The following is a 17,269-nucleotide window of genomic DNA, read 5'->3' as shown; positions in this document are numbered from 1 at the left end:
TCCCTCTGTCTGGCCAACCTGTAGAGATCGTTTTCTCCTTCTTTCGTGTCCAACCTGGTGTACATGTCTTCATATGCCTCTTGTTTAGCCTTTGCCACCTCTACCTTTGCCCTACGTCGCATCTCGATGTACTCCTTTCGCCTCTCCTCAGTCCTCTCAGTATCCCACTTCTTCTTCGCTAATCTCTTTCCTTGTATGACTCCCTGTATTTTGGGGTTCCACCACCAAGTCTCCTTCTCCCCTTTCCTACCAGATGACACACCAAGTACGCTCCTGCCTGTCTCTCTGATCACCTTGGCTGTCATCGTCCAGTCTTCCGGGAGCTTCGGTTGTCCATCGAGAGCCTGTCTCTCCTCTTTCCGGAAGGCCGCACAACATTCTTCCTTTCTCAGCTTCCACCACCTGGTTCTCTGCTCTACCTTTGTCTTCTTAATCTTCCTACCCACCACCAGAGTCATCCTACACACTACCATCCTATGCTGTCGAGCTACACTCTCCCCTACCACTACTTTACAGTCAGTAACCTCCTTCAGATTACATCGTCTGGACAAAATAAAATCCACCTGCGTGGTTCTACCTCCGCTCTTGTAGGTCACTATATGTTCCTCCCTCTTCTGGAAATAAGTGTTCACTACAGCCATCTCCATCCTTTTTGCAAAGTCCACCACCATCTGTCCCCCAAAGTTCCTTTCCTGGATGCCGTACTTACCCATCACTTCTTCATCGCCCCTGTTTCCTTTACCAATATGTCCATTACAATCTGCACCAATCACAACTCTCTCGCTGTCTGGGATGCTCAGAACTACTTCATCTAGTTCCTTCCAGAATTTCTCTTTCAACTCTAGGTCACATCCTACCTGTGGTGCATAGCCGCTAACCACATTATACATAACACCCTCAATTTCAAATTTTAGTCTCATCACTCGATCTGATACTCTTTTCACCTCCAAGACATTCTTAGCCAGCTCTTCCTTTAAAATAACCCCTACTCCATTTCTCTTCCCATCTACTCCGTGGTAGAATAATTTAAACCCTGCTCCCAAACTTCTAGCCTTACTACCTTTCCACCTGCTCTCTTGGATGCACAGAATATCAACCTTTCTCCTAATCATCATGTCAACCAACTCCTGTGCTTTTCCTGTCATAGTCCCAACATTCAAAGTCCCTACACTCAGTTGTAGGCTCTGTGCATTCCTCTTTTTCTTCTGACGCTGGATCCGGTTTCCTCCTCTTCTTTGTCTTCGACCCACAGTAGCTGAATTTCCACCGACGCCCTGCAGGTTAGCAGTGCCGGGGGCGGGCGTTGTTAACCCGGGCCACGACCGATCCGGTATGGGATTCTTTAGATGAACGCTCATATTTGTTTGGCACAGTTTTTACGCCGGATGCCCTTCCTGACGCAACCCTCTGCATTTATCCGGGCTTGGGACTGGCCTACAGATTGCACTGGTTTGTGCCCCCATAGGGCTGCATTAAGACTGCCTTACTAATTTAAATTAAAATAACATTAGCTTAGCCGTTGTGCTGTCAAGGTAAAGCAGATGAACCTTTGGTTGGATTAAAACATTCTTTGTGTCTTTTACCCATTTTATTAGAACATTTTTTGTAACTTGTTACATCAAGCTACCTGTTTTGCTCCTTTTGGGTTGCTGGTTTGGGATGTATCTCATGAAAGTGAAGATTTCTGAATTGTATCTGCCTGCCACGCAAATGTGCAACGACATTTTAATACAATTTGTGGAATGAAAATTCATGGCGCTTTGAGGCTTGCTTGATAACATTAGTTGACAGATGCTTTACAAATATATTGTAGTTTTTCATCAAAGTTGTTCAGTAAGCTGTAAGAGTCATTAATTTTAAACACAAACAGTATATTGTTAAATTTGGCTTTTTTGTGTTCTTTGTTGTAGCCCATTTGACAAGTTACCTGATAGCTGATCAGATTCTCATTGCATGAATTTGGCAAGTTTTTCCCCTTGTTTCATTTGCTTGTTGCAAATGTATCCAGTAAAAAAACATTTTTTCGGTTTTGTATCGATTACACAAAAACGTAAGGCATTTTACTAAAACATCTCAAATGAAATTTCACTGAGTCCTCATCGTAAGTCGAGTTGGATGACATCAGCTGCCAGATCCCTTACAAACATTTTTTTTGATTACAGCTTGCCAGTAAACTGTAAGACTGGTTAGTTTTGAACATTAACACTGTATATTACTGAATTTAGTCTTTGTAGCAAGAAAGCAGCTAGCTGATAAGAGCATTTTTTTTTCCACAGTGCTAGCTGTCAAGAGAAATAATTTCTTGGCTAATGAGGAAGTCGACTTGAAGCAAGTAATAATGTATAAATGTTAATGCGCTGGTAAAAACAAATCTGATGTAAATCCAATTGACAGCAGTTAGCCAAAATATGTATGAATCAACATTGCCATTCAAGGCTGCGTTACAATGTTATTTTATCCAAGGCTGCTTCCTGTTGAAGGATTATTTTGCGATATTGTTTATTCTCCTCATCAGTGTAATCCACCTTAACTCAAATGACCTTTCTACATGGGATACTTCCTTGTTCATCGTTGTCTCTGAGGGAACCTGGTGAGACTGAGGCACTCGGAGCTGGGGGGGGAGCTGGCTCTTAGGGGGCCCCACAGAGAGCCTGAACCAGATCCAAGCCTCAAAGAACAGAACATGACATGAAAGCCCTGCATAGTTTGGCAAATGACGGTGTGACTCAGTACCGATTAGTTTTCCGTCCTCTTTATTTATGCTTTGCCTCGCCTTCTGTGAAGTCTTGACAGTCCAATCAGGCGGCCGCGCTGGAGGAGAATGTGTCCGACTTCATTGTTTCGACTCATTACAATGCCCTCGCATAAGCCCGTGTGGATCTGCATACCTTTCAATTTGCGTGGAGCGCAAAGCAAAGGAGGGGGGAAATGCAAATAGTGCCAGGCAGAATTGAGCATGTCCTTATCTGAACACAATCAGGCTTGCCGTCGCCCCAGGGCTGGGTCTGTTCTGCTGCTGGCAGCCGCAGCCTTATGTGTTTTGTTAAATCAATGTGAAAGTCTGAGCAGAATAGCAAAACCAAAGATTTCGGCCCACATCGCTGCCACAAAATATATTCACTATTAATAACCACCCTCGTTATTCAACGCGCGGTTAATCACACAACAGTAAGCAAGGCTCAATCGCACTGTAGGTGCGCTTATGAAGCGTTAAGTTTGGGCTATGAATCAATGGGACTACTTTGTCTGTTCCCGGGAACAATTCCATTATTCATACTTTTAGTGTGTAAAAGTGGTTTGCAGTGCACACAGATGGATTTTGCACACGGTAAGCGATTTTTAAACTGAGACCACAACACAAGACGGAAAAAAAATGCAGCTGTGTTCTTACTGCTCTTACTGTGCGTGCTTGCCGTTGAACATCTGAAGATAAATTCTTAAAAATACAACTCACCAGCGCTGTAAATGTTGATGTTTTAATTAGTGGGAGCCATGCGTATGTTTTTCTCTTCAATGAATGGGTCGGTAGAACCTGAAGATGTTGAAGATGTCGGGGAATGTCGTACTGTAAACATGATACGAACAAAGTTCTTGTTGTTGCCGTCCGTGTTGTTGGGAGTAAAATTTCTTGACAAAATGGAGGTTCACTTCGCGCCACTGCCCTCGGCCCTCGGCCAACTTTGATTTAAAGAAAGGAAAAATGCTGAAATTCAAAATTGCGATTTTCAGAACGTTTGCACCTTGCGCTCCTGTTCCTCTTTGAGTATTATTGTCTATCCAATTCAGACTTTTCTTACATATTATCTTTAGACTGTAGCTTATCAACCAATGAAAACAGGTTTCACAACTTATTTTTAACAAGCGTACCCATCAACTGTTCATTAACCAAAACATTGCACATACAGCATACGATAAAATAGGTATACATTTTTTATACAAAACATTAGTATTACTTCTTTTGGGGGATCTTTTTTTCTTATTTAATTGAGGATAATGGACAAATAAATTAGCTTCCGTTCCCACAATTTTATCCAGACCCTTACTAAAATTATATTCAAATGAGATATTTCGTATTATTTTGTATGTCCTGTAATTCACTGTTTTGGTAAGCCAAAATGGTGGTAATAAGGCAGTGCTGCATATCTAATAAGGTGTTTCTAGAGTGTTTTTACTAAATACTTTTTCTGCAACATACTCATGCTCATAACACTAATTAAATTTATCCCACCCATGATAGTCAATGAACAGAAGTGGAAAATAATTTCAAATGACAACAAAGGTTCTATTCCGTGATTAAATACAATGTTCAAATCCCCTTGTGTGTCTAATAATTTGTCCCAGACATACGGCCACTCTTTATCTGTCCTCCTCCTAGAAACTATTTTTATCATCTTCTCCGTCCTCCCTCTTAGATGTCGCCTGCCGGCGGCCAGTCGGGTCGGCCATTAATCTGAAGCTCAAAAAGGGCCGTCTGTCCGGACCCAGCTTTTTTCGGGAATGAAGCCGTGCGGTAGGGCTGGCGGCAGCCGCTGTTAGGCGTTGTCTTTTTTTCCTCGTCCTCACGTCGGCGCTACAGATGACTGTTGTTTTTGTGTGGGGCTCACAATGACTAAAGTGCCTCGCAGACAGGCCTCCCGTTAAAAACACATCCATCCACTGGCTTCAGAGCTGGGACAGATGAGGCACTCTGAAACCGACTGCTGCCTAAAGGCGTCGTGTCTTAGTGCAGGTTTTTTTCTCAGCTGGAGAAAGACAACCAGTATTAAAAAACATTTTTTTTTTTTTTTGGGTCTTGATTTAAGGGTGGAACGGTGAACCACTGGTTTGCTTGTCTGCCTCACAGTGCTGATGTCCAGAGTTCAAATCCTGGCCCCACTTGTGTGGGGTTTGCATGTTCTCCCTGTGCCTGGGTGGATTTTTTTCCAGCAACTCCATTTTTCTCCCACATCCCAAAAACATGTATTAACCCAAATTAACTAAACCAAATTCTCCTTAGTTTTGATATGATGATGCAGCAACTGACATTTTATCCAAAAGCCTATTTCCAAAATTGCACTCAACAAGATGGACTACATTAAATAATGCAAAATCCTGTATTACAGTGAAGAAAATAAGTATTTGAACATCCTGCTATATTGCAAGTTCTCCCACTTGGAAATTATGGAGGGGTCTGAAATTTTCATCGTAGGTGAAAGGTAGGTAGGTGCATGACCTCTGTGAGAGAGATAATCTAAAAAGAAAAATGTAGAAATCACAATGATTTTTGAACGATTGATTTGTGTGATACAGCTGCAAATAAGTATTTGAACACCTGAGAAAACCAATGTTAATATTTGGTACAGTAGCCTTTGTTTGCAATTACAGAGGTCAAACGTTTCCTGTAGTTGTTCACCAGGTTTGCACACACAGCAGGAGGGATTTTGGCCCACTCCTCCACACAGATCTTCTCTAGATCAGACAGGTTTCTGGGCTGTCGGTGAGAAACACGGCGTTTCAGTTCTCTCCAAAGATTTTCTCTTGGGTGTAGGTCTGGAGACTTGCTAGGCCACGCCAGAACCTTGATAAGCTTCCGTGCCATGCATGATTTCAAACCATGACGTCTTCGTGTATTACCAACAGTCACCTTGGAAACGGTGGTCCCAGCTCTTTTCAGGTCATTGACCGAGTCCTGTCGTATAGTCCTGGCCTGATTCCTCACCTTTCTATGGATCATTGAGAGCCCACGAGGTGATATCTTGCATGGGGCTCCACTTCGATTGAGATTGACAGTCATGTTTAGCTTCTTCCATTTTCTAATGATTGCTCCAACAGTGGACCTTTGCTCACCAAGCTGCTTGGCAATTTCTCCGTAGCCCTTCCCAGCCGTGGGGAGTTGTACAATTTTGTATCTGGTGTGTTTGGACAGCTCTTTGGTCTTGGCCATGTTACAAGTTTGAGTCTTACTGATTGCATGGGGTGGACAGGTGTCTTTATGCAGCTAACGACCTCACACAGGTCCATCGCATTCAGTATAATACATGGAGTGGAGGTGGACTTTTAAAGATGGACTAAGGTCTTTGAGGGTCAGAATTCTAACTGATAGATAAGTGTTCAAATACTTATTGGCATCTGTAGCATACAAATCGTTAAAAAAAATCATACAATGTGGTTTGTGGATTTTTCTTCTTTTTTCTCTCTCACAGTGGACATGGACCTATGATGAACATTTCAGACCCCTCCATGATTTTTAAGTGGGAGAACTTGCAATATAGCAGGGTGTTCAAATACTTATTTTCTTCACTGTATCTCATTTTTCACATCAGTGTGTACAAAATGGATTTTTTTCCCAGAATTTCACAAGTGGATATTTAGTAAATAGGTTATGTATCTGATGTGGGTACAGTATAGAGGCTCACGGTGCGCCCATCCGACGTAGTCATCATCAAAAGGAAACAAAAGTCACAATAGTTGGAGTAGTCATCACAAATGACAGACGCGAGGGCCATATTGACTTTGGTCAACACAGCGCGTCGTGTTTTCAAGCATGCACAATGTGACGTCCGGTTTTCTGTCCATAATAGATCCCATTTGTTTTTGTACTATGAAGTACTCCATAAAAAGATCGGATTTCCCAAAAAGTCTGATCATGACCTTAGATCATGACCAGCCAGATCATACCCTGCAGTGTGAACGTAGCCTTAAGTGTTTGTTCATTTTGTTTTTTTTTTTCCTTAATTCCAAGAAGAGGACGTAAGAGTCTCGCTGTCGTATCCCAAACCACAAAATGTCAAATTTCTTTGCTCAGGCAGCACATGTCATTAAGATTCCTACATTAGTCACATAAAAAAAAAAGGAGGAAAACGTTGTAAATGATCAGCAAGCTGACCAAAAATCTCAGTCTCATCCACAAACTAGACATCGGAAGACATGCAATAAAAGAATCGTTTGGCATTGTTGCTGATTTGTCTACCATACCATAGCTAGCACCTTAACAACATGATGGCCCTTTAATAGTTGACTTTAAAAAGCGTGAATGAAGCCATCAGTCTGAGTTCCTGCTAATCAGAACACATATGTATTAATTACTAAATGTTTAGCAGCGGGATTTGGATGTAACCTAATTAAAATCTCCTCGTAAAAGGAGTTTAAGATCATTAACATACATTGGGCATACATTAAAACTCTCCCCCCGTCTGATGATCGCGTTCGCTTGCGCACACGTCGCCTCCACCTCACTTTCCATCTGCTTTCGACGCCCCAAAAAAACCTTACGCATCCCTTCTCTTCTCGCTGAATGATGGCGCCATCTGCTCCTGTGGAAATTAGAGGGAAATGCGCAGGGGCGAAGTGCCCCAAGCGAGCGCTACCCGTGGGGGGGATAGATGAAGGCAATCTGCTGCAAAACTTGTCTGCATGCGCCATGCGCCGCCATGGCCTTGATGGAGACGCAAACATGCTAAGGGCTAAACGGCTAACACGGTGACGTTAAGCATGCGAGCTGCCACCTGCTTATTGTTTGTATGTTTTGGGGACAACTACTGGACTGTTTGACACATGGTGGGCCGAAAAGACCTACAGATAAAGGTTGCGATAACGTATTTGCTGTATTTGCAAATTGGTTTTATCCTTAAAATGTATTTTGTACTCTGACTATGCATGCTTGCGTCATGCAAATGAACACAGTGGATGTGAAGCAGTATTTGTAAAAATTTTTTGAGTTTTTGCCATGGTCAAAAAAAAAAAGATTTTGGAAATGTTTTTTTATTGGGTAAATGGATGCACCATACATATTTACTTTGCAGTAGTGCAGCACTATTTACACATATATATATATATATATATATGTGTGTGTGTGTGTGTGTGTGTGTGGTGTGTGTGTGTGTGTGTGCATGTGTATGTGTCTGTGTCTGTGTGAAAGAACGAGAGAGAGAAGTGGGAAAAAAAACATTTTAAAAACTTTTTTTTACAGCAGGGATACACAGTTACCCAAGAAATATATTTCCTTCACATCTTATGTAAAAGGCAAACAGAGAAGTTAGCAACGTGTAATTATTTACACATTTTAAAGTTGAAATGATAATGGACATTGATGAGGCATTGTTGAACACATGCATATAAATTTTGGATTGAAAATGTTCTTTTTTTTCTTTCGACAAAAAAAGAGAAAAAATCTAAAAGCTTTGTTTTTATTTGACAAGACAAGCAATGTAATGCAACACTGTTTGCAAAAATATTTTCCTTTGTCTTGTATAAAAAGGTGCTCAAAAACTTTTTGCTTGGACAGTGACATTTCATGATTTGTTATCTCATAGAGTAAAATGTTGCCTTAGTGCAGCAACATTTGCAAAAAAAAAAAAAAAAAAAAAGTAAGAAAAGGGAAATGGACCTCAATGTTCTTTCTTGAATGCTGACCTTACAAGGTTAGCCCAAGCGGACAAACTGTGCAGTATTTCCCCAAAATATGTTTCATGTTAAGGGAAAAATATCATCACCTTAGAGATAAAAGTGAACAATCGTTTTTGGACCTGCATTCTTTTTACTGCCAATAGTTGCCCTAAAGATGTGCAGGCAGAGAATCAGCAAAAAAAGTTTTCCCTTCATGTTTTGGATCAAATGCGGAGGTACATGTTTCTGTTGGGCAATACTGTACAAACTACAACCTCAATAATAAATACATTGTTACCGCGCACCATATTATTCCTTTCCGACGGGGTCAATCACAACTGATTCTGATTATCTTGTGGAGTTTTTGTATCAGAGCCCTGATCAGCTTGTGCAAGTGTACCCAAAGAAGTGCCCTGACATCTTGCTCTCCCGCCTCGGCAGGACTTCCAGCTGCTGTACGAGGAGGCGCGCTACTACCAGCTGACGCCCATGATCAAGGAGCTGGAGCGCTGGAAGCAGGAGCGAGAGCAGCGGCGCATGGCACAGCCCTGCGACTGCCTCGTGGTGCGCGTCACGCCCGACTTGGGCGAGCGGATCGCCCTGAGCGGCGAGAAGGTCCTCATCGAAGAGATCTTCCCGGAGACGGGAGACGTCATGTGCAACTCGGTCAACGCCGGTTGGAACCAGGACCCCACCCACGTCATCCGTTTCCCCCTCAACGGCTACTGCAGGCTCAACTCTGTCCAGGTAACACGCGTTTCCTTCACTAATTCAATGAGGTTTTGTGTTTTTACACTTGCATGATCTGGTATTTCAGGAACATTTAAATTTGCCTCATACAATGTTTTTAGTTATTTGGCGTTGTGAATGGCTTTGTAGTAAATCAAGCATTTCAGCCTCACCGGTTGGTGTGGTTTTCTTTTTGTGGGAAGTCACACTTTTTGTGCTCTTTTCTGAAATGCCTTAAGATGCCACAGGGTGCTGTCATACTTCATCCTTTACTACTGTACAGTGTTTGTGTATCTGTGTGAAGAGTTCATTTTAACCTGGATTGGCTGTGGAAATTTTGAAAAGAGAATGTAAAATGAGTTTGAAATGAAATGAAGCCGCCTTAGGATCATCCTTTGTGGTATCTAAACTTTATTGTAAGAGTTTGTCAATTGCTGGTGTGTGTTTTTTTTTTCTTACTTCATTTTTCAACCGTTTTGTGCGAGGGTTCAGTCCCTAGCCCCTGCTACTTGTTCATTGTCCCTATGAAAGCCTGCCGTCATTCCTGATTTGATAGGTGATACGCGTCTCAGTGGAGGTTTCTTTGTGCGCTTCGTCAATGGTAGTAGAAGTAAATTTGCCTTCCTAACTGGTCTTCACCTGAAGGGCTTATTATTCTTTGCAATCCCTGTACCAGTTTGAAATCTGTAACTGATATTTAATTTACAACTAGATAAATTGATAATTCTCAATTTTAACCATTGTTTTTTTATGTAAAAGCAAGAACCCCTGTTGATTAAAAACAGTATCCAATACAAGATTGGCAAGGTAGCAAAGTTGTTATTCTCAAGCCTGTTGTTTGGACAATTTACACAGAAAATTATGTTCAGCAGGCCCTTGGTTTTGCTTTTTGTTCTTTTGCTAGTTTTTTTTGTTTGTTTGTTTTTGTTCTGATAAGGAAAAAAAAACACTGTGATAGCAACATCCACACACTCTTTCACAAGATTTCCTGTTTTTTGAGCCTGTCACACACAAAAGAGCCACAGCTCACCCTGCGTCCTTTATAATTGGGTGTGCCAGCTCACAAACATCCTGTGTTGCCATGACGACTAGGAGCTGAGCTGGGTGTTGGCTACTTGTTGAGCCCAGAGTCTAAAAACAGCAAGTCCAAACAGGACAGTGATTGTATTTTCACTCACGGAGGTAGCACTTCATAGTCGAGTTGACGAAGTTACATCTCGTCAATTAGTGTTAGCAGAACGGTTCATTGGCGAGCAGAAATACTTAGCTAGGCTCCGGGATGCTGGTATTTAACTGTGGACATACCAGCTCCCAACGCCCCCAAAAGGGGGACGCAAATTTCACCCCCAAAGAAGACATTTTTACAGTCTTTGGTTTGAATTTTGCCCCCGCTGTGAAATCTTTGCCAGCCGCGTTCAGTTTCCATGTGCTCGCAGTGGCATATTTGGGTGGCGGATGGGGGTGTTGGGGAGTAGTTTTCCAGTCGTGTTGCCCGCAGAGGAAAATATCCGCCTTACACCACGGGCTCCATTGCTCACACATAGCGCGCGCACACACAAGGCTCCTTTTGCCGCCTCCAGCGGCGAAAGAGAGCCTCTCCCAGGCAGCACTCTGACACCTCCACCTTCCTCCCTGCCTCTCTCCCTCACTCCCCTCGCTCCAACACCTCCAGGGAAGGAGAGCGAAGCGAGCGGGACAAAGCACGTGTGGACTGCGGCCATGTTTCCTGCGAAAAAAATAAAATAAAATAAATGGAAAAAAACGAACGCAGTAAAGGGCTGGAGGAGAAAGGGGGGGGTGCGCTTGGTTGGTGCAGCGGAGGAATAATATGCATAATTTACTTTTTACCCCTTTTTAAGACAGAACTCCTTTTTTAAAAATAAAAAAAAGTCTTCAATATAACAACGCCCGAGGCCATTGAAATACACGTATTGCATTTTTTAATACCATACTTACAATTTCTCAAACAGCCTCAACTGGTTTATACTTCTTTTATAGATTTTTAAATGGCTTGCAATATAATTAATTGGCGGCATCAACTAACACAACATTTCCCCACTCTGTTCACCAGCCAGCGTGATTACGGGACGAAGGCGGCACGTCGGAATGAGCCACTTTGGGAGCCACTTGTGCTTTCTAGCGAGGATAAAAATCCAGCTAGTGCCACCAAGTGCTGATAAGGCCATTTTAGAGAAGAAGTATAATTAAGTCTCTCGTTACCTGCGCCAGGGCTGTAGCTTAGGGTTTGCCTCTTTGTTTATTTTTTCACTTTATTGGGCTTTAAGGACCTCTTCCAAATTTGTCAAAACTAAAAGAAAGAAAAAACATTGTCTGAATTACAATTTATAGTCTAATAAAATGATTGACTATAAAGATGTTATTTTTTTAGTGTTTTTAAAAACGGTCAATTGTTAATTTTTATATTGCATTCCGAAGTTTTTCCTCGTTAGTCCAGAGAACACGCACAAGTCATCTTGCTTTTTGTGAGGCATTCAGGTTCCATTTTATTATGTTTCCAAATATCGTGCCCACTCTATAAACAGTTGAAATCAGACATATACACTCGAAACCAGAAGTTTATATACTTACATTTCAGTCCATAAAAAGTCAGGGTGGGATTTAATTTTTAAAAAATATAATGAATTAGAGACTTTCTAATTAATGAATCTTTCAAAAGAGCAACATGGCTTGATTTTAATGGATTTTAGTGACCAACTAAATCTAATAATTCACACAGATAGGGTTATTGTTAACTCTGGAAAATGCATTTAATTGCATATCAATCGATGGATGGATGGTGATTAATATATTAATGTCCCTCCCTCAATCAAAACACATTTTCTCAGTCTAAAATGGAACTCTTTGGCAAATACTGAGCATCGTTACGTTTGTCGGAAAAAGAAGGAAGCTTGCAAATCTGAGAACACCTTCCCAACTTTGAAATTCAGGGATATCAGCATCATGATGTGGGGTCTTTTTGCCCAAGGAGAGACTGGTGCACTTCACAAAATTCATTAAATCATGACGAAAGAAGAATATGTGGAAATACTGAAGCAACATTTCAAGACATTAGCCAGGAAACAGAGTGGCCATGACAAAACACTGATCGGAATCCTATTGAAAAGGCAAGTGTGAGCAAGGTGGCCTACCTGGCTCTCAGGAGCAATTGTGCAAAGTTCCTGCCAACCAATGTGAGAAACATGTGGAAGGATATCCAGAACGTTTGTCCCAAGTCAGTTTCAAGACAATGATACCAAATACTAATATTAACTTTGACTAAAGTAACAAAATTGTTTCTGTCCTGTATTTTGCCAAAGCAAATTTTGGAGTATGTGACGGGATCAAATATTGTCTCTTTAGTCCCTCAGTAAACGTGAAATGCGAATTAAACTTGCCCACACATTCCTGAGCGCCAAACATTTTCCTCCTAGGTCATTGGAATTTCTCAAGCTTTTCTAGTCACTAGCAAAAATCTCACTCAGTCTACCTCGCCACTTCTGAGCCAGCGCTGTCAACATATTTACACAAACACGTATAAAGCATGTGTCTTATTATATCCTGTATGTAAACATCTGTTTTCAATTGATACATAAAGTAAGTCAAGACTCTGGCTTCTTGGAGTCATACTTGTAAACACGTTTCAGCCTAACCGGAGCGCTTCCAAACAAGACCTCCGCCATTGTTCCCACTGGCTATGAGAAGGTTACCAGCGTAATCCCGGTCTTAGCCGGCAGACAATATGTTTGTCTTCTGATTACATTGCGGGTCCCCCACCCAGGGGAAGACACGCAACCGACCACACCCGGCCCACGGAGGAAGGCGGGTAAAAGACAGTCCTGTCTGGAACAAAGTGTTTGTGGTGTCTTGACAGGAAAGATGACAATTGAGGAGTTATTAGCATGGAAATCCAGCATCGGGCTCAGGAATTTGTGGTTTCTCTCTGATGTTGCTTTCGTACAGTTAATATTTTGCAGATGACAGACAGTCAAGTGTCTCCTAATTGGTATTTGGTTGAATTCTTTTATTATTCTTTTAATTTATAAAATAAGCCTCTTACTGTATTGCACTTTAAAAAAGTGGCATATTTGTGGGATGAGCAGCTGAGCCAGCTGTGTGGGTGGGTTTGCGCCCATGAAAAAAAAATGGCCAAATCTTCTCTGCCAATACAATTATTATTTATTTTCTGCTGCCAGTGAGTCTTGTTTGGTATTTGGACAATTGAAGATTCAAATTTGCAATAAAAAAAAAACATGCTGGCAATTCAACAAAGTCTTCATGAAACAAGAAGGAGGCTCAGCAGGGTGTGGAGAAACCAGACAGAACCAGAACCACCTATGGGACGCCATCCCCGACGTTTGCCGTTTAAAAGGCTCATAAACGGCTTTTTCCAATGGTATACGATTTATTACCAAGATTTCTTGTACAGGGATTTTCTTTTCCTCTTTATTCATGACTTTATAAAGGACATTTTTCTCCCCTGTATTATGCCCGTCCTCGTAAAATATGTTGTTGTGATTAAAAGAAAAAAAAAGTGTGCAGCCAGTGCACATAAGTCTTCCTCTTTGCCCCGGCGCGTGAGTCATGAACGGAATTGGTACGGAATAATGCAAACTACCTGCGCTCTGATGTTTTTCCAGTGTGGGAGGAAAAACACAGAGCAGCAAAAGCGTTTAACGGAGGCAAAACATTTCGGCAGACTTCTAAACACCCGCGCTCGCACACGCCGGCCCATGCATCACAGTGATGAAGCGCTCACATCAGAGCGCAGCCAATCCGTCCTTCATCAATGTGACAGCGGCGGCGAAGGGGCCCTTGTCCCCCCGCTGCCACCGCCGTGACCGACGCAACCCGCCGCAACACCCTGCGACATGTCACACACACACACACTCCAAGTCCATCAATCTGGACTCGCGCTCACACACATACCAAACGTTGCTGCTTGGGAGGATACAATAGAATCCAGTTGCTCTGGATTCTGGAGGGGGTTCAGATCCATAAATATTAAGGCAATTACATACTCCATAAAAAGGAAGGTTTATTATTGATTTTGAATTTCACATTTTTGTATTCATATTCTGTATTTTCCTTTTTTTAATTAAAAGAAGACAATGCATGAGAATGAAATGTTCAAATCAAGAAGATGATGAAACTGATTTTCTTTCAATGAACAGTTGTTAACTTTTTTTATGTTACTTGAGAATAATGATCACATAAAAAAGAGAAGGCGCTCATGGTATGACAAAACAGTTCATAAGGTTCAAAAGACAAAAAAGTTTGGGAATCACCGCTGTTGACTATTTTATTGTATGACCGAAGAGTATTTGCACATTTTGGAAACTTTTTGGCTTTGTGAATGAAATGAAAGAGCAAAAGAGAAGGAAGCGGTGGTGAACCCAACAAAAATCCAGTTGAGCTCTGCGTACTTTTTGGCTTTGAGGTGATAGCTGGGGGTCTTTTCCTGCAGGATAGTTTTGTAGACTGGGTACTGGTGCCGTGTGGGGAAAACTGGGTCTCGGCACCTGAACTCGCTGCCGAGGGGCGGAAGTATCGACATTGGCCATGGTTGTTGGGGTCATGTACCATTTACACTTTGTTACATCACAGCCTGGTGAAATTTAGAACAGCGCCAATATCAATGTTAGTATTCTCTTGTAGCAAAGTGAAACCTTTTTCTCATAAGAGTACGGCTATTTTTGTAACTTATTTAAAAAAAAACAACTCCTGAAACTGTTTTAGCAGAAATTAAACTAAGATTTTATTTTTGTAAAAGTGCTTCCACCACCCCCTCATTATTATGTTAATCTGTAAACATCATGTATTTTATTTGCTTATAATTTTATGACCTATGACTTGAATTTGAAACTTTTTTCTGCGATTTTCTCATACATATTTGGTTTCCTGTAGTAAAATGCCTTTAATCTTGTTTTGTGCGGGCGGTGTCATGTAAATCCGAACCTTTAGGTCACAATCCAGTTTCCTCACACATTTCAGAAATAGGCAGACAGCTCACCAAAATATTTAGTTTGCATTCCCAACTATTTCTCACTTTTCCACAAATCTTTGTTACTGGAAAACATTTCCCGCAAAGTATTGAAAAGCTTGACTTCGACAAAGGATGGTCTTTCAGAACGTACTTCTTTCATTCCTGTGAATTCAAAGTGGAAATTCGCGTTAACAAATCAAAGAGTGAACAGCCCATAGTACAAATTGTCTTGGAAGTGCATGCATTAAAACTTTGAGGCGTTGTTTTTATTTTTTAGTTTTTCTCCAAATGAGTAAAGGCTGCACGCAAGCCTTGTTCAGACACGCTGCAAAGTATTTTTCACCGCGGGGGCAGGCTCGAGGGCAACGCACAGTTTGTGTCGGGGGTGCATTCCTTGAGGTCTGCAGCTCCCGTGTAACATCCTTCATGTAAGGGGACTGCGTCGCACTTCAACTGATTCATTTGTCACATGTTAAAGTGCATTAAACGGGGCCAGCCCCGTGCGGCAATGTGTCAATCAACTTTCAGCCGAGACGCGGGCGTGCGCGCATGCATGTGTGCGTGTGTGTGTGTGTGTACTCTGGCGACCATCAATATTACATCGCGCTCCGCTTTTCAGCCTTTCTTTGATTGGCGCGTTGGAGATGTACATACACGACGCTGAGAGGTTAGAGGAGCGAAGCCTGGTACGCCGTCCTCGTTCCCACGGCGACCCTGAGGTTGAGTGACAGCTCAACAAGGAGGCTTCGGGCGGGGCGGGCGGATGCACAGAAGTTTGTTGATGTTTCACACGTTTAAGGATCATCGGGGATGACGAAGGGAGCTGGCGAGAGATGTTGAAGTTCTTTGTCAACTTTGATAAAGTTTCTTTTCTACTTTTGATAACTTATCAAATTTGATCAAGTTGAATGCCGACATGCATTCAAAGTCAATGAAAAGCCATAACATTTCTGCAAATCTGGATCATTTGGAATAGATTCAATGGTAGCACAGTGATCGAGTGGTGACTATGTCCGCCTCTCGGTTCTGAGGTTCTGTGCTTGAATCTCAGTTGCACAATTTGCAGATTCTGTGTTTCTCTCTCGGTGCAACTTCTTCCACCTTCCAAAAAGCACACCTTAGGTTCACAGAAGACTTGAAATTGTCCAAAGTTGTAAACATGGTTGTCTCTTGGTATGAACGTTAATTACTGTGGGAAGTCAAAACAAAAAAAAAAAAAAAAAAAAAAAAAAAACAAAACAAAGTAAAGCAAGATCGATTCAAGGTGAAGACACTTCTTCTGTTTGCATCCCTTCAGTCTCACAATTTTTTTAAAAAGCCAAAGAAAAAGTACAATGCCTCTTCAAACATGTTACAACCATGTTGTGTGATTTTAGAGGCATAATTATTATCATTATTATTTTTCTTTCAGGTTTTTGGTCCAATGATTTAACTGTCTTTTCATGTGAAAAGCAGTGGTGAAGATCTAGTTTGTTACAATTGCAAGTTACCCCATTGGAAATGTAATAGTAGTTTTTACTTTTACTTTTACAAGGTATAATAACTAATTACATTTGATTGCCTTTTCGACGACTTTTCCGAAATTTGAATAAATGCATCAACAGGACCGACCACAAGTGCCAGCTTTGGAAGGTGGAAGTGATGGTAGAAAAGCCGTTTCGCCCATTTGCGCTCTGTAATTTGAGTGCTTACGGCAACGTAAAACTCGTAATTAAACCACATAACGCGTATTCCGCAGCACTCATCAGGACGGATGCATCGTAAACTGTTGTAGTCAATCGCCGATGGATGTTAAAACTTTGTGTTGCTAATCCTCATGTGGGATGGATGCGTCGCGTTAAAAAACTTGAATGTCCTCAAGTGTTGGGATATAGAACATCCTAAAGTCTCGCCTTGGATCTGTGATAAAAGTCTTCTTCCCGCACTATCTTTATTGATCAGGCCCAAAGACGAGCGAGAGTCCCACATGTGCGAGAAGGGTGACGCGCAAGGGGGGGAAATGCAATGTGATGCAACGATTAAAGAAACCAATGTAATAACATTTCCATAATCGTTTGCCTGTCATGGATTTCAAAAATAAATAAAAATCGGAGGAGGAGATGGGGGATGAAGCTCGGGCAGGTCTCTTAATTAGCCATCCTCACCATCAGCTGTTTGCTGTCTCTTCTGTTTCGCAAAATTTGTCGCAGGCGC

At 41.8% G+C, this 17,269-nt stretch overlaps 1 protein-coding gene across 3 annotated transcripts in view; it reads left to right on the top strand.

Annotated features, from left to right (window-relative positions):
* LOC133498410 (BTB/POZ domain-containing protein kctd15) overlaps positions 1–17,269 on the top strand; it is a 41,205-nt gene that overhangs the window by 15,919 nt on the left and 8,017 nt on the right. For all 3 annotated transcript variants that reach the window (XM_061815183.1, XM_061815182.1, XM_061815180.1), the window contains one exon: positions 8,806–9,111. In XM_061815183.1, coding sequence (XP_061671167.1) covers positions 8,806–9,111 — 306 coding nt within the window. The remainder of the gene's footprint in view (positions 1–8,805; positions 9,112–17,269) is intronic.

The sequence above is a fragment of the Syngnathoides biaculeatus genome, chromosome 3, assembly GCF_019802595.1.
Source record: "Syngnathoides biaculeatus isolate LvHL_M chromosome 3, ASM1980259v1, whole genome shotgun sequence".
Lineage (NCBI taxonomy): Eukaryota > Metazoa > Chordata > Actinopteri > Syngnathiformes > Syngnathidae > Syngnathoides > Syngnathoides biaculeatus.
The sequence above is the reverse complement of the archived record's forward strand: the minus strand, read 5'-3'. Positions and strand labels throughout refer to the sequence as shown.